The 24,493-nt window shown below is 30.4% G+C and overlaps 4 protein-coding genes and 2 pseudogenes across 4 annotated transcripts; 1 reads left to right on the top strand and 5 right to left on the bottom strand.

The window, feature by feature from the left end:
- Positions 1–1,415: 1,415 nt before the first annotated feature.
- LOC145189690 (tolloid-like protein 2) lies at positions 1,416–6,187 on the bottom strand. The gene is made up of 8 exons (XM_080066341.2): positions 6,064–6,187; positions 5,904–5,933; positions 5,373–5,774; positions 3,661–4,029; positions 3,069–3,446; positions 2,562–2,912; positions 2,272–2,443; positions 1,416–2,057 (listed from the first exon to the last, which is right to left on the bottom strand). Exons 1-8 carry the CDS (start codon positions 6,098–6,100, stop codon positions 1,487–1,489), a joined length of 2,310 nt encoding a protein of 769 aa, XP_079922467.2. The 5' UTR covers positions 6,101–6,187; the 3' UTR covers positions 1,416–1,486.
- Positions 6,188–6,698: 511 nt separating this feature from the next.
- Positions 6,699–7,417, bottom strand: LOC145189691 (succinate dehydrogenase assembly factor 3, mitochondrial-like). The gene is made up of 2 exons (XM_080066342.2): positions 7,151–7,417; positions 6,699–6,998 (listed from the first exon to the last, which is right to left on the bottom strand). The coding sequence occupies exons 1-2, from the start codon at positions 7,331–7,333 to the stop codon at positions 6,846–6,848; spliced, it is 336 nt and encodes a 111-aa protein (XP_079922468.2). The 5' UTR covers positions 7,334–7,417; the 3' UTR covers positions 6,699–6,845.
- A 414-nt stretch (positions 7,418–7,831) lies between these two features.
- LOC145190443 (uncharacterized) lies at positions 7,832–9,175 on the bottom strand. Its single transcript, XM_080067316.2, has 2 exons — positions 8,646–9,175; positions 7,832–8,437 (listed from the first exon to the last, which is right to left on the bottom strand). The coding sequence occupies exons 1-2, from the start codon at positions 9,076–9,078 to the stop codon at positions 8,025–8,027; spliced, it is 846 nt and encodes a 281-aa protein (XP_079923442.2). The 5' UTR covers positions 9,079–9,175; the 3' UTR covers positions 7,832–8,024.
- Positions 9,176–10,281: 1,106 nt separating this feature from the next.
- LOC149887069 (uncharacterized) lies at positions 10,282–12,035 on the bottom strand (annotated as a pseudogene).
- A 3,242-nt stretch (positions 12,036–15,277) lies between these two features.
- Positions 15,278–21,696, top strand: LOC149887067 (uncharacterized; annotated as a pseudogene).
- LOC149887068 (E3 SUMO-protein ligase ZBED1-like) lies at positions 18,627–20,124 on the bottom strand. Its single transcript, XM_090090459.1, has 2 exons — positions 19,436–20,124; positions 18,627–19,380 (listed from the first exon to the last, which is right to left on the bottom strand). Exons 1-2 carry the CDS (start codon positions 20,122–20,124, stop codon positions 18,627–18,629), a joined length of 1,443 nt encoding a protein of 480 aa, XP_089946585.1.
- Positions 21,697–24,493: the final 2,797 nt, after the last annotated feature.

Raw genomic sequence — 24,493 nt, 5'->3', positions numbered from 1 at the left:
ATAATAAATAAAAACAGTCAGAAAAACTGTAAATAAACCAATTTTGATCAATTAAGTTACATAACTGGGTACATGCAAACTTTAGTTTTGCAAATGAATTTATCAAAGAAACTTGATATTTGTATACCTTTTAATTGTAGACCAAAAATATTGCCATTCGGTAGTACATTCACCGTCTTAAAAATATAATCATCATGCAAATTTGTAGGTCAGTTCAATTTCAGATCTTAAATGTGAAATAAATTTATTTTAAGAGATTGCATTTACAATTTAATTATCATCTGCACTTACAAATTGAGCAAAATCTTAATAGATTCCTCGACCTAAAACTAACTTTCAAGAAAATATTTATAGTTAATGATAAAAGCATCATTTTTACGGCAAGACTGCAACATGGAAAACTTTAAAAAACATCTCCGGAACCACTTGGAATCGGATGTTCAAATTTTCAGATTTATTTTCTTATCATTTCTTTTGGAATTCTAAAAATCAAAATTCTCTCAAATAGACTTTTTTGGCTATATTGACTTGGAATTACTCTTCGTTATGTTTCAAGGATTTAAACCTGTTTTTATATTTAAATCTTACTTTCTTATTCGATCGTGTAAAATCCATATTAACTGATGATTCAACTAATCAGGTTGCGAAACAGTAACACGTATTAACTGATAATTTTACTAATCAGGCTGCGAAACAGTAGGTACTTACTTGGAATATGACTTAAATTTAATTTGAGCAGAAAAGATCGTATTCCTTAAAATAATTTGCAGCATAGAAAGTAAAGTGTATCAAGCGTAAGCGTAAATCTACTGTAAATTATAAATGTTCGCTGATGAGGGATATAAGATAAAAGGTGAGCCCATACCCATTGTTGATGTTCTCAACGTTATTCGCGAAAAAGTGGCCTGGATCCATGTGAATTGTGGCCCTAACCCTAACCTCGCCAACGAGAAATAGAAATTAAAAACAAAATAGAAAGTGGTGTACAACTTTTTATTTTGCTTTTAATTTATATTCCACACTATTTAACTCACTTTCACTATGATGAATTTCCCAACAGCATAACAAAATTAAAGATTTAAAACGTTAGAAAAAAATGTTGAGAATAGTTTCTTATTTTCAAAATAAAATGCTCAGAACAAGATATGATTTCCTTTTCAAAAAATTATTTCATAACAGCAGTTTTATACAGGAAACGCAACTAGTTAGTTTTAAGACTGGTGAAACTTTCATCCTAATATGCTTCAGATAAAAAATCAGAAGCCAAAACATTTTTCAGCTTAATATAAATTATTAAGACTAAATAAGATTAACTGCCACTAAATTCAGCTGCAGAGTTAAGTCCTATTATAAAATGTAGAAAAGCGTTAATCTTCAGGGATATATGATTAAACGTTAAGTAAATAGTTGTTATCCAGGCAATTGAAATATTTCGATATCTTATTAAAATGTAAACCAACGATTTTGTACAATACACAAAGAAAATTTAGTTAGATTCTATTATATTCTCAATCCATTTTCGGAATTTTCGAACATCTGTATAAACTCCAAACTTGCCAGGAAATGCACATCCATTACCCCAGCTTGCTAATCCAATTGCATAATATCGGTTTCGATCAATACATATTAAAGGGCTGCCACCATCTCCTTGACAGCTATCCATTCCGTCGTCTCCAGCGCAAAACATTCGGTTTGTTAATCTCTTATTGTATATTTTTGAACTGTTGCATTCATTTGGTGAGACAATCTTAGGTTCCACATGAGCTAGAAGAGCTTCCGGTTGTCGTAAATACTTACGCGCCCCCCAACCAGCAACAGAACATTTTTTCCCTATGGGCAATTCAGCTTCTTGAGATGGTAGACAAACTTTATTAACTCGATTATTGAAGTATAAAGGCTCTTCTAACTGTAAAAGAGCAATGTCGTTATCGTGTGTAATAGACCCATAACTAGAATGAATAAAAATCTTTTTTATGGCGCGATCCTGTTCATATCCTTCATCCTTCATTATATCATATTCACCAGCTCGAACACGCCACATTGAACGCAACGGTAACCTATGTTAAAATTAATAGCAAAAAACTATTGAAATTGGATACTCTCTTTTTATTTCAATTTTTAATTTTAAAAATATTGAATGTTTATATATAAAAATTATACAATTAACAAAATAACTCATAAACTTATTTGCAGTTTATGAGAATAATACAATTTCATAAACTGCAGATAAATTTAGGAGTTACAATTTAAAGTAAAAAAAAGAAACTGAACCTTTGGAAACAATGGGCAGCTGTTAATATCCATTCAGGTGATAAGATGGCTCCTGCACAGTGAATACGTCCATACATCCCTATAATTGCTGAAACCCAAGGAAATCTACCGGGACTAACCTTTCCATGAGATTCTGAGTCAACAGACTCTAACGTCAATGAAATACAATCATCTAAGGGAACAGGAAATGTAATTTAAAATAACAAAAATAGTAACATGAATGGATAATTCAAAACAGAAGAGTTAATTTTTGGTTCTTTTTGAACCAAAACAAAAGATTAAGAAACTACCATATTTTGGGGAATATAAATTGCTGCTAGAATTGATTGCATGCCAGAACAGTTTTAAAAATGATAATCTTGATACATTAAAAACCATGTGTTGAATAAAAGCTGTATTTGATATGATCATTATAGGTTTAGATTTCAGCTGTCCACATGTTTGAAATACTAGAGGTGCACCAGCAGTTTCTCTTATTTCTAACCATTCTTGCCGACAATCAGGATCATCAAACATATCAATTTTAATAATAAAGATCTGAACAAACATTTCCTCAGGAACAACTATACTCCAAGAGCAGTTTTTAGATGACATAGTGGTAATATATCCAGATGGATTTGAAAGTTTACCACATGGCGTGTCTAAAGTGTAATAGATGTTAAAAATCAAAATACTATTTTAATTAAGGAACTTTGAAATTGTTTCTTGATATTTACCACAAAAATGTAAATTTATACTAAGAACTAGAAAGTTTATTCAATGTTTGATAAAAAATCTCTTCCATATGATTAACAAACCTTTATCAGAGGGCAATATCTTTATTTTAGGATATATAGTAATCCACCTAGCTTTAAAACCACGATTGGCTTTAAACCCATCTGGTGAAAAAACAACAGTCATTGAATTATTTTTTGATTGAACAAATTTAGGCAAACTTGAGCCACAAAACAAGCCCAGTTTCTTTCCTGAAAATCCTGTCCCATCATGTAACTGTACATACACTTTACCACATCCTGATTGCTCAGCAGATATTTGAAAGTCATCAAACATCAGCTCAACCTGTCCACTTTCAGGAACTGTAATGACCCATGTGCATAATTCTTTACCTTGAAAACCATCAGGATAGTTTGGTGTAACTAAAACTCCAGTTTCTCCATTAAGGAGTCCACCACACCCTAGTTAAATTAAATTATGTCTAGAAAAATTAATGCCTGGAAGAACTACAGAGTATAGCTCATAAAAACCTTAGCAAGAGAACTTTCGGGGGTAGGGGTTTGAATAAATATTAACAACAATGTTGCAGGATTCTTTGTTACTTTGTATGCTAGTTTATCTGACTAGATGGTACTAAAAAAAGCTAAAATAAAAAATCTTTTAATCAAACCTTACTTGATGTTGTGGTCATAGGTCTAGTAACCATTTTCCATGTTGCTTTAAAACCTTTATTTTGTGTTGAAGTATCTGAGACAAATTCAACATAAAGAGCTGAACCATTAGTAGTTATTTCTTGAGGAATTTTACTTCCACAATATTGGGCAATAACCTTGGCATTTCTAGTTCTGCCATCTTTAACTACAACATAATCATATCTGCATTCAATATGCTTTTCCAAATCAAAATCTATAAACTTTAGGAATATTTGATGTGAGGAGTTTGATTCCAAAATCCAAATGCAATGTGATGAGGCTGGGTAATTGTTAGGAAAGTTAGGTGATTGTATGGTTCCTTCATTTGCATGTAATATACCGCCACATTTTTCTAAGAGAAAAGTCAATTGTTAAAAATAAAATAAAATTACAGAAAAAATATTTTTTTAACAAATCAAATGCAAACCATGATTTCATAAATCAGATTTATTATATTATTTTGCACTTTTTACGTAGTATGTAGTAAACAAAACATAAACATAAACTCCAAACACAATCAAAACTTATTGAAATGTAATACTAAATCAAATAGTTATAATTCAATGTAAATTTTGGCTGTGTGTATATTGCAACATTTTCTTTTTTAATGTTTTTGGTTTTTCATTTTCAGAAAATTTTTCATTTTCTAAAAATGAAAAATTTAATTTAACAAGTTTTTTTAAAAAAAACCTACTACATTATTGTAACGCTAACTAGATTTCTTAATTTAATAAATATTATTTAAAATCCTTTTTATAAAATATTAAAAAATCTTGTCTTTTTGTTTCATGGTATAAAAAAAAATTTTTTAAACTACAGGCAAATGTATGTAATAAGAAAACCCAATGCGTGAAATGCTTATCAGTAAAAAAAAGTACAACTATCAAATTAACAAGACATGGCACTCGTATATGGTTATATGTTAACATATAACATGCAAAAATGTGATTACATTTTTTGGGCAAAATCAAAATATTTAATGATAAAAAGTCAAGGTAATATATATTTTTTTAGGAAAAATATTTTTAACCTAAACTTTACATCATATCAGGGATTTGTAACCATTTTTTGATGGCATATGACTCTTATTAGAGGGCTCTTTTCTGAGTGTTGAAACTAAATGAAGTTTTAAAAAGTTATCAAGGCTCAACACTAGATAGAAATCCCTGCAGAATTCTTTTATTGCACAATAATAATATTTTAGAAAAAGAAATTTTAGGTGATATTCTATGATCAAGAAGAATTTTTGCAGGTTCCAAAAATACAGAGAGTGTACTTAAAGAAAATGATACCTTTAAAAACTAAAAAAGAAAAAAAGTTTATTTGATATTCATTGTTTGCTTTTACATTTAAACTTTTTTTTTTATAGATTGTAAGGACCACTGTGAATAAAAAGAAATTTCTTTTGCAATATAAAATATTTTTTAATGTTGTTAAGAATATCTGTTCAGTGCTAATGTTAATAATTAAATCAAGGATTAGAATTAGCAAATTAGTAACTATTTGAAAAACACATATAAAGAAAACATAAAAGAAAAAACATACAAAAAAAAAAAAATTATAAATTAGTTTTCATTTTTATGCTCTTTGTACTTAAGTAATAAACTGCCTAATTAATAACAAGAATTCTATATTCTATAGAAACTAAAGCACTACAATTTTATATTGCATTTCCTTATTAAAAAATTAACAAACCTATTTCACTTTCAACTTGTCTTTTGGAAATATAATTTTTTTCTCCTAAAGTACTTTGACTCACTGCTATCCAGGTTGCTTCAAAACCTCTTCTAACATCATAACCATCTGTACGAAAATATAAAAAAAGTGAATTTGATGAACTATAAATAACATCTGGTATTTCATTTCCACAATAACGACCAACAAATGAAGAACTTTTGGAGTTGCCATCATAAATCTCCAAAAAATCATATAGGCAATCAGAACTTTTTTCCAATTCAAAGTCAGTGAACCGAAGCTGAATAACAGTTGAATTAGGAGAAGTTAATCTCCATTTACACAATGCATTGTTTTCATAATTCCTTGGATAATCTTTACTTGTAAACATACCAATGAACCCTTCTTGATTTTCATAGCAGCCTGTAAAATCAAATGACAAATGACTAAAATATAGCTTACAAACCAAAAAGGTTTTAAAAAATTTCAATGTAAAAATTACAAAAACAAACAGTTGTTATACATTTCATTAAATCTAAAAATAATTGATACCTGTTGAAACAGCATTGCAAAAGAGAAGACCTGGTAAATGTATAACTCAAAAAATATTAAATGTTTCAATTAAAATTTTTACATAAGTTTTCTTATATGATTTTAAAACTTTCTAAGAAAAATTCTATTTCTTTTCTACATTCCAGTAATTAGTACTCACCTAACAATAATAAAGATATCCAAGAGAAAAAAAACATTACTTAAAGAAAACTATGTATTAAAAAAAAAAAGCTGAAATATATCTTCTATCAGCTTTGATCAAAAATTAATTTAACTACCCCCCTATATGATGACTTACAATAGAAAAAAAAAAGACTCATTATGTAAGAATTAACTCTTTTTTTATATCACAGTAATGGTTATGAAAAGCCTTAAAATATTGGACCTTTGAACTTAAGTGGAATTAAAGGCTTATTTTTAAAACCATGATACTTTATGATTTATGTAATTTTAATTTAACTTGAGCTTTCCTGTATAAAATTTCATTCACCAACTGTATTTCTATTAACTTAAATTAGAAAAAAAAAAATTTCTTTTTATATAATTGAAACATCAAAAATATCAAACAGTTTAACATTATAAGAATGTAATAACCTTAACATTATAAGAATGTAAAAACCTTAAATTTGAAAATAACAATATCAAACAAAACTTTACAGTTGCTGGTTAACTACCAAAATTTATTGTAACAAATTTTTATACCTAATCCCAGATTTCCATTTTTTTGAACTTAACAGCATAGTAAAAACATAGTAATCAAGTTATTACATTTTTTTTATTTTTAATTTTTCAGAACAAATTATTTTGGCATATCTAAAGTATGATCTACAGCCTAAAACAATTTAAAAACTTTAATTTAACAATTTTTTTATATACAACTTTTTACACATATTGTAACTATAATAGTTTACAAAATTTTTTAAATTGCTCAGCAAAAAAAAGTCATGTTTTGAAATTTTTTTTAGTAGTTACTTGCTGAAGTTGAAACAATTGACCCAGTTGTTCTTGTGACAAACAGTTTACTTTATCTTGATCAAGGTTTACACCCAGGGTTGATTGTGACATAACTTGTTTCTGCAATACATCACAATATGACTAGAAAAAAAATTTATTATTTGTCAATAGGGTATAAAATATATTTTAAAAAATTATTAATAAATTAAGTAATTTTAACTGAGATTTTAATATTGTTAATTAAAAAAAAATCAATTATGATTAATGCAGGTAAAGTAGAAGTATTAACTGACCTTCCATTCAGTCAAGAATTCATATGCTTCAAGTTGATTTGCACCTTTGTGTCGCCTAAATTCATCCTTTGCATACTGATCACCTAACTTCTTTAAGTCATTAGGAAGAGATCTATGCAACTTTAGTATTCGACGATATAGTCTTTGCACTAAAAATAGCCTAGCTATAGCCTTTTCCTGCATTAATCTCAATTTTAAAACTTTTTACTTTTTATGTACCTACGATAAATTATGAAACTATAATAAATTTACTGCATGCAACTTTTTCATAGATGCACTGAACCTAGTAGTCAGAAGAATTTTAAAAATAAATTCCAATACATACTGTACATTTCCTTTAGTGTAAATTAGGTTTACAAGTAACAATATTAATGTAATGTATTATTGTCTACATTAGATTGTATTATCTTTAATTTTGGCAAAAATAGAATTTTTTCAGTGGTATTATATTTTATATCAGTGCCATTTTCCATGAAAAGGTTGCCAAAGAAACTACCTAAGTATATATTAATCTGATGGCTTCCTGTTAATTTAAAATTACAAAGCATAAACTTACTTTTCTAATTGTAAAAGCTACAGGGTGCACCTTATTTTACCAACTTGTGTAACATAGAAAATTAAATAACAAAAAAATAAGGATTCTGAGACAGTGTTTAATCAGTTACAAATATATCAGCAAACTAATTTTCCAAAAATTTATTCTATATCATTGCAATACAAAATACAAGCATTATCAAATGAGTAACAACTATACCATACAACATAAAGCTATTGTAAAATATGGTTTATGGATGTTAGTTTATGTAACAATGTTCTTTTTTCTGCAAGGAAAGCTGTATTTGATATAAATATTCTATGAGAGCAATCAGAGAATTTAATCACTATCTTCAAACTTAATTGAGTTGACAGAAGTATTTATAGCACCACCTCTATAACTTCCACGTTTCTTTTTTGTTTTCTCATGACGAAAACCTTTTCCCCTTGTAAACTTTAAGTCCTGGTTTGCTTTCTCTCCCCAATCTCCTTTTGAACCTTTTTTTGCTTCAAAACTATTATTTCTTAGCTTGTTATCAACATGTATTTCCTCTTCCTTAACTCTTCGAAATGGCTCATTCTTCTTCTTTTCTGCAGGCTGAAAAGCTTTTTTGATATTTTCCAATATACTATTTGATTCTTTTTCAACTTTTACATTATCATCAACTGGAGCTTTAGGAAGTGCTGGAACTTCCTTTTCATCTTTTAGCTTTTGAGCCTTCTCTTCTATGTCATCTTTTGTTAACTTTTTCTCTAGAGAAATAAAAATTCAGTAAATTATTATTAAACTAAATTAAATTACTCTTTCTATAAGGATTGCTTATAATTCTTTCGAAATCATATAGCTTGCCACCAGGCACATCTTCCTTTTTTGTTGTAATTTTTTTGTTTTCAATGTCTATTTTGCTCACTCAATGTTATATTTTGCATTAGCTAATATCTACTATCGTATTTTACAAACCTTTTTTAGATTTTTTTTTCTTAGACAATAAATCAGTTTCTGTTTTAAGTTTTTTTGCTCCTGAATCTTCAACAAGTTCTTCATCAATATGTTTTCGTTTTTTTTGTTCTTTTTTATTCTTTTTTAGGTTAGCAACTTTCACTTTTTCATCTTTGTTGTCATTTACTTTCGTATTATCCATTTCAAAGGCATCATTTTGAAATGCACTAGAACCGTTAGAGTCACTATCATAATTGATCTTCGACGTTTTGTTTGTATTTATTTCGTTAAAATATTTGTTAAATATATCAACTAGAGAGAATCCTGACGGACATACGTAATCACTATTTGTTTCCTTGACGAAGTACTTTGCAGTTTTGTGCAAACCGTTTTCAACTAGAAATTTATGTATGTATGGATACAAGTTCGTTGGCACGCATGTAGCAGCAACCATCTTAAAATAGAGTTCATAAAAGGCTAAGGGCCTGTTTATATGGAAAGCGGGCTGGCTCGTTTGCCGAGCTAGACGATAATTCGTCTGACTTTTTTTCCAGTGAACTTTGGGAAGTCAGACGAGAAAACTTTGGTTATTTAAAAAAATGAATAATGGCGAAATATAATTACGGTTCGCATGTTCAAGGACGGGGGTAATAAACTTTTTAAAAATCAACTATTTTCAACCAATTATCAACCATTTTGCCAAATATAAATATACGTCGAATATATTTTGTAAACCCGTATTTTTTACTTTCAAATTAATGTTTTTCACAGCCTGTTGGTTGGCAAACATAACAATCTATGCCATTGCTGAGAGCTATTAAAGCTTCTTTTTGGTAATCCTTTAAAGACTTAATAAAAAATAAATCACAAACTTTTTTAAAACCATACTTTAAATTATCTTTTTCTTTTGTTATACTGCTTCTGAATAGCATTGATAATTTAATTAACTAAATTTTTGGCGCAACCGATAATTAACCCCCCGAAACTTTACAACATTTCATTAAGATCAAAGAAAAGCCGCAGGAACATATTTGTTCCGGTAGATAAAAAATTGCATTAGCGCAAAAACCAAAGTTTTCTCGTCTGACTTCCCAAAGTTCACGGGAACTTCCCAAAGACCCCGTGAACTTCCCAAAGTTCACAGGAAAAAAAAGTCAGACGAATTATCGTCTATTGCCGAGCCAACCCGTTTGCCGAGCCAACCCGTTTGCCGAGCCATCGACGTTATCAATATTTTAACTTCATTTTATTTTGCGTTTATATGAATAAACCAGCTACTAATCCGGTCAAAATAAACATTTCAATTTACAATAATTCGCATAAAGCTGAAAATTGGTACATACCTTTAGGATATTATTACAAATAAAATATCAAAAGTCCCCACCGATCCCATATCTGCAAAAAAAGTTATTAAAGGTTAAAGGTTAAAAAAAATAGTTTTTTCTTTTTTTCCAATTAATAATAAGTTTTATCATAATAAAGATCTAACAAAAGTATTGCATCATGAAAGTATTTAATAAAATTGCCTTTATACATTTTTATAAGAATCGTTATTCCTGAGATATTAATATGATTGCGAAAATATATTGCGAGAAGATATTGCAAGAATATATTGCGAGAAAATATATAGCGAAAATATATTAAGTATATGGCGATTTTATATAAGATACATTGCTAGAAAAGACATTGCAATTCTTGTGAAATTACGAAATTAATATTCATATAATATAATATTAATATTACAAAATTAATATACATATAAATAATATATATATAATATTTGCATTTATTATATATTATTAAATGCATATTATGTATTATATATTCGTATTATTGTGATATATTATATACATTTTCTTCGCTTTCTTCTTCTTCGTAATCATCTTCTTTTTCAAGCTGGATATGTGAAAAAGATACATCAATTGTCTCCTCATTGATAGCATCAAAATCATCATTTATTTATTTGATCCAACGTTGGAGCAAGGCTGGCGTCGGCAATTAGTACACACCGATGAACATAATAACCTGACTTTTTTACAGCTATATTTTGCATTACAACCCTTTTTGCAATTGCAGAAGAGGGTGTTGAGAAGTCTTTCCGGAGCTGGTGGAGGTAAAGTGTCAATCGGCTCTAATGTATTATCTACTAATTTCCAACCCCAGTCAGATGGGTCCAGTTGATTGCCTAGCCATACTTGAACTTGATAATATACTCGATACAAGTGTTGACTTGAAGAAGCAGATGTGGTAGGTTTATGATTATCCTCATACATCAAAGTGTCATTGTAGGATGCGCATAAACCAAAAGACGAAAAGATTTGTATAAGAAGTTTGGAACCGTCGATGGAAAAATACTGAGAGACCCAATTGCAATTTTGATTTAAAAGACCTAGGCCTAACAACAGACATAATGCTGTGGCTGATACTTGTACAAACTAATTTTAAACGTTCTAATTTTCATCGTTTATTTTTCAAAATAACTTGCTCTAAAAAATAAGTCAATGACTCTGGAATATCGCTGTTAATATTTTCAAACATTTGACTAGGCAAGGGATAATTGGTATTATCAAATACCAATGATTGAATGTCCTCTCAAATCATTGCTGCCGCAGTTTTTAAAATTCGAAATCGTTCTTCTTCTTTATTTTGGCTTTTCTTCTCATACCAAGCTTGGTTAAGAATATCGCTTTGATTGTCAAAAAAAAACAGATAAATGCTAATTTTCCCGGTTCTTCCATCGCAACATTTGTAGATTCATCTTGAGGACGACCGATTTTACACCCATTGGTTGGTCTCAAGAAAGAATTATAACAGGTATTATGATATTTAGCCTCAGCAGCAACTAAATCAAATTCATATTCAATGCGTGCAGTAACCTTTTTTGCTTCCTCGTCAAAACGATTCCATGCTACCTTCAGAATTGATTCTTTAAGTTCAAGTCGCAACTTTATGAATTTTACGCCGAACTTTATGAATTTTTACGTTGAACTTTCTTCGCTTTCTTCTTCTCGGCCTCCTCGTTTGCTTCATCGCCGCAAAATAAGCAACATCTTTTTAAACAAAAAAGTGATTCACTTACGCGCGCTCTGGTACGAGGTGGACTATTTTCAGATGTGCTGACTTGATCTATATCTTGCTGTCTTTTTATTGCAACAATAGTACTCTTCCGAGTATACTTTTTACGGCACACCACATGAATCGTCACAGACTTCAGATCTTTCAGATATTCATAAAACCTGTCACTTCTTTTAACACTTGTATTAATCAAAGTCTTCATTCCACGATCAACAACAACGGTTTCACTTGCTATTAAAAGTTTACTACATATAAAACATAGTTGCGACATTTTAATAAAAGTATTAAACGGTTCCAATCGTTATAAAAAATACTGCTCGATACTCTTAACTGCAATGGAACGTTCAACGTTAAAAGTATTTCATCGTTCGTAACTTTGTTCCAAGAATTTTGGGAAGTCAGACGAGAAGAATCAGTTGAAAAAATTAGTTGAAAAAAGCATTTTTCATTGTTCTTATACAAGTTCAAAGAAAAGCCGACGAAACAGTTTATTCAAAAAATGCGTTTAAATGCTGTTCGCTTTTGTTTGATCTATTTTTATGATAAAACATTTCCTTTTTTTTTTTAAAAAAAAACAACTAGTTTTTATACCTTAAACCTTGAATAACTTTTTTTGCAGATATGGGATCGATGGGGACTTTTAATACTTTATTTGTAATAATGTGCTTAAGGTATGTACAAATTTTCAGCTCTATGCGAATTATTGCAAATCTACCACTATTTTTATGTCTATTTTGACCGGATTATGGCCCGGATAGCGAGATCTCACTGTTTTTTGCCGAGCTCTCGGCAAACGGGCTGGTTAAATTCTTATATAAATTTGTACGCATGCGTACAAATTCTTATATTTTTTAAATTTGAAAGCTTGCGCGTAAAATAATAAATTTAATAATAAAACTGGCAACTTCCGTGTAATTAAAATTTTAATTGTTTTGCTTTTATAAATTTACCAAAGATCCAGTATCTTTTAAGTAATATAAAGTAATAGCTACTTTTTTATCTGCTGATAGAGCTATAGAGTTAGGCGAAAAAAGAGTTAGGAGATAAATAAGGCCTTAACTCTGAAACCAAATTCATGAAAAGAAACCGTGAAAGCCTAAAATTTGTTTTCCATACATCAATGGGAGCTACACCAGTTATTATATTATGCCATCATAAATCAGTTCTGCCAGTTTTAAACCAGCAACAACAATTTTTTCTTTTAAGGCGCCTCTCTCTTGCTTGTTTCATCTTTTGAAGTGATTGTGATCGTTTTCGTAAAATAATAATTTTTAAAAAATTATCAAATTTAAATTTGTGAAGCTTATATAATACAATTAGGCTTTTAAGAAGCATTATTTGTGTTAAAATATCAGTTAAACATATTGTTAAAATGCAATGTTTTTTTTTTTGTCGCTAGCCGTCATCTTTAAAGTTTTTATTTTACCGATAAAGAGGCCAGCCCTGCTAGAAAAAGCCAGGCTGAACTCGAAATCATTTTTTATTTTTTTGGCAAAAAACTCATATAAACGCAATTTTAAAACTGGCACGTTTTCCGGGCTAGCTCGGCAATCGGGCTAGCCCTTGTCCATATAAACAGGCCCTAATGCGGGTTATTTATTTTAAATCCCTGCGAAAAGAAACTCACCATAAATTTTCGTCATGTAGTATAGGCGTTAAGTTGTTAAAAATGTTGTTTAGGTAGGAGAGTGTTAAGAAAGAAGAGAATGATATTTTTTGTGCTATTTTGTACTTTAATCATGGAAAAGGTAAAATCATGGTCAAATACCAGTCTATGCTGTTAGCACTAGCAGTTATAGATTTTAGTGTTAACAGCATAGACTTATTGTCTACTTATTAAAATCGCCGTGGACAGCCTACCGAAAGTCAGTAGACAAAAATAAATTCTTATCCTACCGAAAGTCCGTTTCATTGGCTAAGAATTTCACGGGTCAAAACAAATCGAAGTGTTATATATATATCATAGAGTGAAAATGGCAATCGCTCTTACTTTCTCTGAATCTTTTTCATCATTTGTAGTTTTAAAGAAGCTATTAAAAATATGAAGATACTAATTTTTATAGTTAATAGTTAATTTAAAAGTTAATATTCGCCATTTTGGAAATAAAAAGTTAATCTTTTTGCTGACAAAAGCAATACATTAATAGCATGGTTTTTACGTTAAAAAAGTCGTAAAAGTATGTTTATCTAGCGCAATTTTTTGTGGCAATGAAAATAGCCGTTTTTTGATTTATTAGAGAATAAACTATAATGCAAGTAATGTACTTTCGTAATAAATTTTAAAAAAGAGTTCAACAGTTTTGTTTCCTAAAAGAAGATCTTTTGAAACTTAGTTCATTGTTGTTTTATCACATGTAAAATTTAGAAATAGTAACCTACAAACCGTTTTTTTAATAAAAAAAACCCAGCGTACGATACAATGATAGTTATTCATTATTATTAAGCAGGTGAAAGTGAAGTAGTTGCTGTAGGTTTACTTAAAAATGAGGATGCTGCATCATTGAGGTTTGATTTTTTTTTCTCATACAATACATGTATTTGATTTCCATGGATAGGTAGCCACCAAAAAACATTTCAAATTCATTTTGTTTCACATTTTTAAACTATACTGTAGTGACTTAGAGCAACTAAAAAAGTTAACATCTGGAAAAAAAAAAGAATTCTTCAGTCCTGTTACTTTGAACCTGTATTTCTACTGTCTTATTGCAGCAGAGGGACTACAATCTGCAGGACAGTCCTATGGTCCTCCAGTGATGTTCAATGATGTCAGTTACAGATGATTTTTTCGTTAATCAAAAGATATGAAATGTGAAGTCCTATGGTTTACCTTCTCGTGGTGTGTTTTGTTAAATAAGTTTCATAGGTTTCAAACTTATGTAATTTATGAACTAAAAACCAAGACAATCTTTTAGTAAAGTTATTTGCAATAAGCTATTTAAAGTATGAATAAATTCTTAAAGTAGACGTTTTTGGTAAGACAATTAACTAAATGGTCATTATAAAACTTATCAAGTGGTCCGTATTTTAAATAATGTTTATATAGGTCTACTGATTTAGGGTTAGGCGAAGTGAGTGTACATACATCGGCTAATTTAGGGATAGGCGCAGTGGATATAAATTGATATCAAATTGAGTTTTTTTTGTTTGTGCAGGTATTCTCGTGGGTACTGATCACCGTATATTGATCATGACTATAAAACAGATAATTTATTCAAAATAATACTGACCATTTAATTAAACATACTTACCATTTAAATACAAACCTATTACCCTGACATTCCCTTGTATGTGCAAAACCTATAAAACATGTCGCCAGCCAAGAACCAAGAGGCCATATACCTAGTTTTGACTTTTTTTCTGTTTATTACTAAAAAATGTTCTCTATAATGAAATCTATGTTTTGAGTGATTCTAGTCACAAAAATCATAAAAACTAGGGTTATATTAAAAGAACCAGAAGGCCGTATGTCCAAAAAAGAGATGACTGTTATTATCAGCTGGGCGTATGACCAATCAGAGTAGCCAGGACTTTGTTTACGCTGTTAAACAACTGCTAAAACTCTATTTGTTATCAATAAAATGGCGTACCATGAAACTACTGATGAAGTCTCTCAAAGGTACGAATATAAATATAAAGTTCTCTAAATTATAAAATCATGTATTGTTTAGACTAGTCAATGCTTCTTATATAGTTCTATATATTTAATATATTATAATTGTTAATATTGTTATTATTGTTGTATATATAATATTTATTATTTTGAAACTTAAAGGAACAAGATTACATTCAGTTACAACATAATCTTCAATTCAACTACTCTGAATCTATCATTGTTATTCAATTACAACATGTTGATAAAAATAATGATTTCCTTAATCAAACTGATTCGAACAGAGATGCCAGGGAAAGTAGCAGAAAACACTGGAAAACTGGAAAAATCTTACAATCAAACGAAAAAGAGACCCTACCTCCTGGAAAAAAGAAATAAGAAAAAAACTTAGACAAAGTGGTCAGCAATACATAACCTCAAATGGCAAAATACACTGGGCGAAATTTATAAAAGACTGTAAGAGAGACCACACTCAATGTTGTTTTAAATGTAAATTAAAAATAAGCATTGCTGATCAAGAAACTTTGCACAAACAACACTGGATTTTAAATGATCAAGAAAAGCGTCTTTTTTACTCCCAAACTACAATTGTAGAGAAAAAAAAAAGGACTCGTTTTGCTGAAAATTCAGAATTAAAAAAACATAGTTATTCATATTAGTTTATTGTTTCTGATGAACTTATACGTGTTTGCAAAGAATTTTATCTATGTACTCTAGATATTGATGAAAAAAGAATTAGAAATTACTATTTAACAAAAAACAAAACAACAGGAGCACCTCAACAGTATAAAAGAGGTAAAGTATCTAGTCGAACTGTCCCAAATTACATTAAAGATTCTGTACGTAAACATATTCAAAGCATTCCCAGAATCGACAGTCACTTTTGTCGCGAAAGTACAAACAAAGAGTACATTCAAGAAAATCTGAATATGACCATCTTGTATGAGAAATATTGTGAAAAATGTGTTTCTGACAATGTTATTCCTGCAAAAAAAAGTATGTATACAGCTATTCACGAAAGTTTAAACGATTGCAGATCTAATCTTCGGTTTTTCTTGAATAAAAATCTAACGGAAATAGATATCAAAATAATTATTTTTCCAATTTGGTAAATAGGTTATTTGTTGATAGAATAAAAAAAAGTAGGCTTTGACTCATTACCGTTTACTCAGAAATTTCATTAAAAGGTAGGTGATACAAATTAAGAGGTCTCACAAAAGTTTAAACGATTTTATTTAGGATCAATTATTTGCTAATTAATTGATAAATCCGTTGCGAAATTTTTTTTCGCAGAGAAATTATCAATTAATTAGCAAATAATTGAGTAGTTTTTCAATCAAAAAATTCATCGCAGCATCATCAGGCAGCTTTTAATTCATTAAAAATCAACGTAAAATATTGTGAATTTCAAATTAATTTCAATTGCGTGCAAATGGGTCGAAAATCAGTTTCTAGTGACATTAAATGGCAAGTTATTGGTATGGACAAAAAATCACACAAACGTTCAAATAGGCAAAATACTTAACATTTCTGAATATTGCGTTAGAAAAACCATCAGAACCTGGGAATTTACCAAGGACGTCTCAAACATGCCGCGTACTGGGAGACCATCCAAACTCAGCAACCGTGGTATATTCAGAATGAGCAGAGAAAACCCCAGACTCAGCTACAAAAAGCTAGCACAAATCTTCAATGAGTCAAAAATAATCCTAAAGTTAGCAGAGAGCTTGTGAGACGAACATTGTCGGACAAAGGTATTGAAACGTACATAGTTGCTAAAAAACCTATTCTTTCAATCACGGATAAACGTAAACGACGAGTGTGGTCCAAAGAAAGGCTGGACTGGTCTGGTCTGTAGAACAGTGGGCAAAAGTTATTTGGAGTGATGAAGCTAACTTTCAAGTTGTAAACCGCAAGGGAAGAATCTATGTCAAAAGATTTGCAACTGAGAAATATTCAGACAGGTTTTTGCAACATCGTCGACAAGGCGGTGGAGGTTCGGTTGGCATCTGGGGATGTTTTTCTCACAAAGGTATAGGCTTCTGTGAGCTGTATGAAGGCCGAATTAATCAATACACCTACAAGAACACATTGGAAACGTGTTTAGTTCCATCAATCAGACACTTGTATGGCAGAAGCAAGCAATTCATCTTTCAACAAGACGGGGCTTCAGCTCATACAGCACACTCAATCAAAGAATATTTTTTGAAAAAAAAGTTCTATGTGATGCCCTGGTGCCCTAGATCACCAGATCTCAACCCAATCGAAAATATTTGGTCTTGGATCGACAATCAACTGACATACCATGAAATTCAATCAACTCAGCATTTAAAGCAACTTTTGAATGAGTACTGGCTGAAGGTACCTTGCGTGATGTGCATGAAATTAGTTGAATCAATGCATAAACGAGTTTATCTTTGCTATAAAAACAAAGGAGGACACTTCAAATATTAATTTCGCTTTTTTTTCATTTTTTGTTCGAATGTTGCAATTCGTTTAAACTTTTGTGCTTCTTATTTTTCCTATAAGATTTTTTGTAATAGCTTTTTTCTAACTAAATATTAAAATTTTTATAACATGTTCATATTCATTTTAAAGCTAATTACTTTTTCTTTAATAAATAAAAAAAATTAAGTCGATATCATTTTACAGTTTTTCTTTATTAAACAAAAACCAAACATACTTGATAAAAATTCTGCAATCGTTTAAACTTTCGTGAATAGCTGTAGATCAATATTTAACACAGAGTTTCACATTGAAGTTCATAGACTAAAAAAAGATAGATGTGACAAATGTGAAAGTATGAAAATGAATCCTTCACCAAACTCATATGAAAAAATAGAATATGAAATTCACATAAAAAACAAAGCTGAAACTAATGAAGAACGTAATCATGATAGGCTTGATAAAAGCAAGTGTGTTATTTGCTTCGATATGGAAAATGTTTTTAGCCTACCAACAGCAAACTAACCATGAGCGAGACTAGGTTTGAACATGAGTGAGACGAGACGAGACGAGAAATTTAACAATTTTTGAAAAAAAATTTATTAAAATCAAAGTAAAAAAAAAAAATGTAAACATGGGTTTTGACAAATAGACACAAATGACATTTGTCAAATGTAAAAAGCTTTTTCAAATATTAATTCAGAACTTTTTGCCAAACTTTTCAAACAAGACTATGTTTTCTCTGATTAAGATGATTTGTTCTACTTTTTCTGAGTGTAAGTTGTGTCTGGATGCTCGGATGACATTTCCACCTGAGCTAAAAACTCTCTCTGATTTAGTTGAACTTGCTGGAATAGCTAAAATTTGTCTAGCTAATGTTCTGGCGATGTATTTGAATGCAATTTCCACCAATCAAGAATCGGAAAGTCTTTTTTGGCATCAGGGAGATATTCATACTGGCACATTTCGCTCAAAATAGGATTCAGTTCAGATGTTGGCTCTTGTGTTTCAGGTCTGACGTTTAACTTGCGCTTCAGTTTTGAATTAGGGGACAAATCTGCTGAAAGGACTCTGTCAACAGGTTGGCACTCAACATTATCCTTAACCTGTGAGGCTAACCATTCTTTTGTTGCTTGAAATTTTTTGAAGAGCTTCAAGTGAAGTCCCTTTAAAGCAGGATTTAAGTAGTTTGCTGCAGCACTCAATAAGTTTCCAGTGTGACAAAGAGGAAATCTTTTATCAATGCAGCTTTTCAAGTTTTTTGCATACAAGACACCGTAGCCATTTTTTCCATCCGTCTCAATAAATTGATCAACTTTGTCATGGATTAAATAAAGAGAATCGGCGACAGTGTTAATTGTTGGAATAGACTCAGCCGACCACGTTTCTGTAGCTTCTTTAAGTGGTGCCAAAATTTCTACTGCTCCCTCGATTGATTTCCACTGTGATGCACTGATGGTCTTTGAAGAAAAAATATCTTCATTTGCACATAAGCTGATAATTGCACTCTTTAGATGTAGGACAGAAGCCATGCAATCCAGTTCACTATTCCATCTTGTGTCAACAGATTGGCGTAACTGTCTAAAATTGATTCCTTGAGCGTCTGCACAAGTATTGGTCAAGGCGCTTTGACAATTTGACTACAAGTTTCATGTTTCTTGCCTGGTCGTTTACGTAGTACATTGGCAAATCAGCAGGCAAATTTAGTTCTTCTAAGAAAGAATCCAGCTTTCCTTCAATTAAGATACCTGTGTGTCTGCCTGGGAACTGTTGGACATGGGGTGTCCAGTGATGTAGTCTCCAATTTTCGTCAATAGCATGAAAAGTCCAAGAGATGTAGCTGTCCTGAGCTCTAGAAGTCCAAAGGTCAGAAGTAAATGCAGCACTTTTTAGATTTGGCGTAATTTCCATTATTATGCTCTTCATTCCAGCATGAACTTCTCTTGACCGAATTGAAAGCTTTCTTGAATATGTTGTTCTGTGATGAAGGCTCAGTTTAGGGTTTGCAATGTCAAACAATTTCTTGAAATCTCTTCCTTCGACTGCTGAAAAGGATGCCAGATCAGTGCAAAAGTAATCCAGCATTGCAGAGTCAAACTGTTTTTGAATGGAATTGTCTTTGTCATATTTGGACTTTGTTTCAAGCATTTCGACCATGGTTCGTTGTTTCTTCTTAGGAGGAGGAAGAAGAGAGTTGTCAGTTTTTTCAGAATACTCAACGTAATCTTGGCTGTGTTTTTTTTCGAGGTGACGATGAAGTCCGCTTGTGTTTCCATCTTTTGTTTTCAAAGACTTTTTGCACGCCTTGCATTCAGCACCGTCACTTGTTTTTTGAAAATATCTCCAGATTTTGTTTTTTCTTGGTAACATTTTTGATCTTTGAAATGAGACAAGAATATTTCTTTTCAATATGAAAAATATGTGTCAAATTTAATTCCACTGGTAAACTAATGAAATTAAGTCCAAATAAACTCCAAATAAATAAAGAAATTCCAAAATTCCAAAAAAAACTCCAAATAAACAAAGAAATTATAATTAAAAGAGCGCACAGAACAGGGTGAAGTGATTAATTGAGAAAAGAAGGTAAATACGCAATTCTCAAGTTCGATTCTGTTTTTTGTAGAGATCATAAAAAGTAATAAATTTTTTTTTTAACATATAGTGTTAAGAAAGTTCTTCTAATTTATAACACAATCAAAATGTCTGAAACAAATGATTTTAAATCGTTTAGTTGTAATTTTTCAGAAATGAGACACTTCGCATCTGATGAAAAATTTGATCCAGATATTATCTCAATGACATTATTACGGATTGTTCTTATTACCAAAATATTAATTAATTAAAAAAAACAAATTATTAAGCATTTTGTAAATTATAATAATTTTTAATTTGGAAAATAATATAATATTTAAGTCTCGTTCTACTTCTCGCGAGAATTTTCTTTTTTCGTTTCTCACGAGAAGTCCCATTTCTCACGAGAAACGAGAACGAGACGAGATCTCGCTCATGGTTACAGCAAACATATCCAACTTTTTTACAAATGAAAGTTGACTGTTTTTCATTTGACTGCAAAATGCTCAATATAAAAAAAAATTATGGTACAGTCTGGTCAGAACTTACAAGTGGTCGAACAGGAACTGATATAGCTAGTGTTCTTCTTGTTATACTCGATCAAATAGTTGCAGATGAATCTCAGGTAACTGAAATTTGTTTATGGAGCGACTCTTGTGTACCGCAGAATAGAAATAGTTTTATGACTATTGCTTTAAAAATTTTCATGCAAAATCATCCACAAATTAAAACAATCATTCAGAAATTTTGCGAGCCAGGACAAAGTGTTATCCAGGAGATAGACAGTTTACATAGTATTACTGAAAGAAATATGGAAATAGCTGAAGTTTACAGTCCAATTGGCCTTGTCAGAATTCTAAAATACATATCTCGAAAGAATCCAATCAAGTTGATTCAAATTAAAGAAGAGCAGATGATGGACTTTCAAACGGTTGCTAAGAATTATTCATTGCTTAAAAATGTTCCATATGCTAAGGTAAAGATACTTAAATACTCATCTGATAAGCCATGAAGTGTTGAATATAAAACTGAGTTTAGTTCTGAATGGAAGTTGGAAAATATTTTCAACTATAACACTAGACACCAAAATTCAAATAATAAAAAAATAGCAAACCATGTAAAGTTTGTGCAACCATAGGTGCTTAAAAAAAAAAAAGAAATCTCAATAGAAAAAGTAAAAGATCTAAAATCAATGCTAAAGTTCATGCCACATCAAGACAAAGAATATATGTCATCGGTCTTACAAACATTCACCTAGTGTTTAATGTTAACTATTATCAATTTTTTTTTGCAGCAATTTTCAGCTCTATTGACACCTTGGTTCTGCATCAATTTTTTTTTAACTCTTTTTATGAACTTTTGATCAAATAAAAAAAACTATTATATAAATTTTAATTTGCAGACTGTTGTATTTTCAAGTAAAACAGAATGTTTGGATTAGTCTTTAATTTATATTTACTATTGCAACCAGCTTAAAAATTGTAACCAACATAACATAATAAGTATATATGTTTTTTTTTGTTCTGAAACCCTGAAACTAGTTTTGTATTATTTATTATTTGTATTGTGTTTGCATCAACATAACTGACTCTCGCGAACAAAAAACTATATTTTGCAATCTTTTTTGGTTTTATGCTTTTCAAAACTGCATTAAAATATTTTAAAAAGTAGTTTATCATGAAGGGCTAACCACAGCAGATTTTAGCTTTTCTCCACAACTTTTTTGTCCTATGTTTCTTTTATAGTTCATCCAAGTTTTTTTAAATTTGTAATGAACTGATTCACCACATTGTTCTGCAAAGCTACCTAAGCTAATGTTATTGCAATCTACAAAGGTGAGAATGTGACACACTAAAATATTTATTTTCAATGAAACTGTCTAGTCATAGCCAAATACATCTTTTGTATATAGTTGAATACTAAAAAATGAACTTTTGAAATCTTTAATTTTAACAGAAATATCTGTACCCATTTCCAAACCAAACACAGCTGATTTTACTAATGAAAACTACGCAAACAATTAATTATTGGAAAAATATTGATTGTTGCAGTTAAGGTAACATCCCTCTCCAAAATATCTAACTGGGGCATAAATCAATTATGATTGTTTCCATCTAAACCTACACCCTCTCATTAATATGTAATGTGTTTTTAACCAGCTTTGAAAAGCTGGCCAAACATATTAAAGCAAAGTACAAAGTTTATCCACAACTCGTATCATAATGTGAAGCTCAGGTGGAGGAACAATGTTTTCAAGAAAAGTCTATTGATCTTCTTTTAAGTAATTTAAATGAGGATTTATTACATTTTTGTATTCCTGCATTTTCAATCTTTTTTTTCCACCATATACATTTTGATCATAACATAAGTCTATGGAGCCCAACGTTCTTAGTTTCCTGCTTCAAGGGAGCATTCTCCTTCACTATACAGACAGGGATATTTGCCAGAGTGACTTGAAAGTTCGAAAACACTGTTTGCACACTTTAGATCAAATGCCATACTGAAGTTCACTTCTTCAAGTTAAAGAGGTGCCAATAATTTTCGGAGATTGCCATTATCCTCTGAGACCATCTAAACTATGGCAAGAATATAGAGAAATCGGAGTTAGAGCATCCCGCCATCGGAAATTGCGTAAATGCGTAAATTCCGATGTGAGAAATAATTTATAAAGGTGACTCCGATGTGATTTAATCTTTTTATTTTCCGATGGTTTGTGGTGGCTTGCAAAATTTTGCTGTAATTTTGCGAAAACTTTGTAATTATAAATAAATATATCGGAAATACCACAATATTACGAGTTTACACTTTAAATACGATTTATTGTGAAATTACGCGAAAATATCGTACGATAATGCGTAAATCTCAAAATATATCGGAGAGTGCGTGAAATTCTCCCTATCGGCCTCGGACTACATCGCACCTTCGATGTGATACCATTCCTCACCATCGCATCACATCGGAGTCACCTTTATAAACTATTTCTCACATCGGAATTTACGCAATTTCCGATGGCGGGATGCTCTAATTTATTCTACCGAATGCGTGTTTTATTGGTTGATTTGACACGTGAAATTCTTAGCCAACGAAACGGACTTTATTTTTTTTTTTTTTGAATTTATTTTTGGCTACCGACTTTCGGCAGGCGTATTAATATCTAGTGCTAACAACATTGACCTATTGTCTATCACTTAGTAAAACGACATAAAGTCCATGGACGTCTCCAGTTCTGTCATTGTTTCTCCGTTATCTATTAAAAAAAAAAAAAAAAAAAAGAAATCATGCAATCCTGCTTTAAAGTCAAACCATTAAATCTAAGCCTGGAATAAATTAAATAATTGTTAGTAGAGCTGCATTTGTTGAAGAAATTGCTGAAACCTCACTCCTGAAATGGGAACCTGGTTGCTTAAAACCATGGCGATGGGAAAGCAATGTTTTTTGCATTCCTAATGGCTAATTCCAAGTTGATGCATTGTAACAAATACAGCTTTGAACAATCTTCTGTGTTACCTATCATACTTAAATCAAAAGTATTTAAAGTTTGCAGCTCTTTACTGCTCCTTACTCTATAATTATCATTTATAAAGCTCCAACAAATTTTGTATCTTCAAACCATAAAAAGCTTATTTGCTTTTTTATGGTTTGAATAAACAAAATTTGTTGTTTATTTGAAGCCGTATAATTCCAGATAACTTTTAAGCTACTTCTCAGTAGAGTAGCAAAACTAAACTGATTTTTAAATTTCGTTACATTTTTCTATATAACTTAATCACTTTAAATTAAGCATTGATAATTAATAAAAATTATCATTTTTTTAAATTTTAAAAATTATTATTAATTTTACGTACTTTTGGCTCATGACAAAAATAATTTGCCAAACATTTTAAAATGATTCTTTTTTAAATTGTTTTTTATAATAACATTTATCATTTACTATTCACACAACAAAAGTTTGTTTCTATCTTTTCAATGGTGACGTTTGTTTTCATGTTGCATTAGGCATTTAATTTGTTCAAGTAAATGATTTTTTTTTTCCTTATTATTTTTTAGGGGACAAGAAAAACTGTTAAATTACTTATTATAATGGCTTCAAAAGATTGTAAATTACCAGCGAACTGCTTCTGATTTGTTTGTTATACTGGACCTGCTCATGTGAAATGCGCAACTTCAA

Source organism: Hydra viridissima, unplaced genomic scaffold (genome assembly GCF_058129835.1).
Source record: "Hydra viridissima isolate aposymbiotic clone 2 unplaced genomic scaffold, HvirCarnegie_v1 scaffold_6, whole genome shotgun sequence".
Taxonomy (NCBI): Eukaryota; Metazoa; Cnidaria; class Hydrozoa; order Anthoathecata; family Hydridae; genus Hydra; species Hydra viridissima.
Note: the sequence above shows the minus strand (reverse complement) of the source record. Positions and strands in the feature narration are given on the sequence as shown.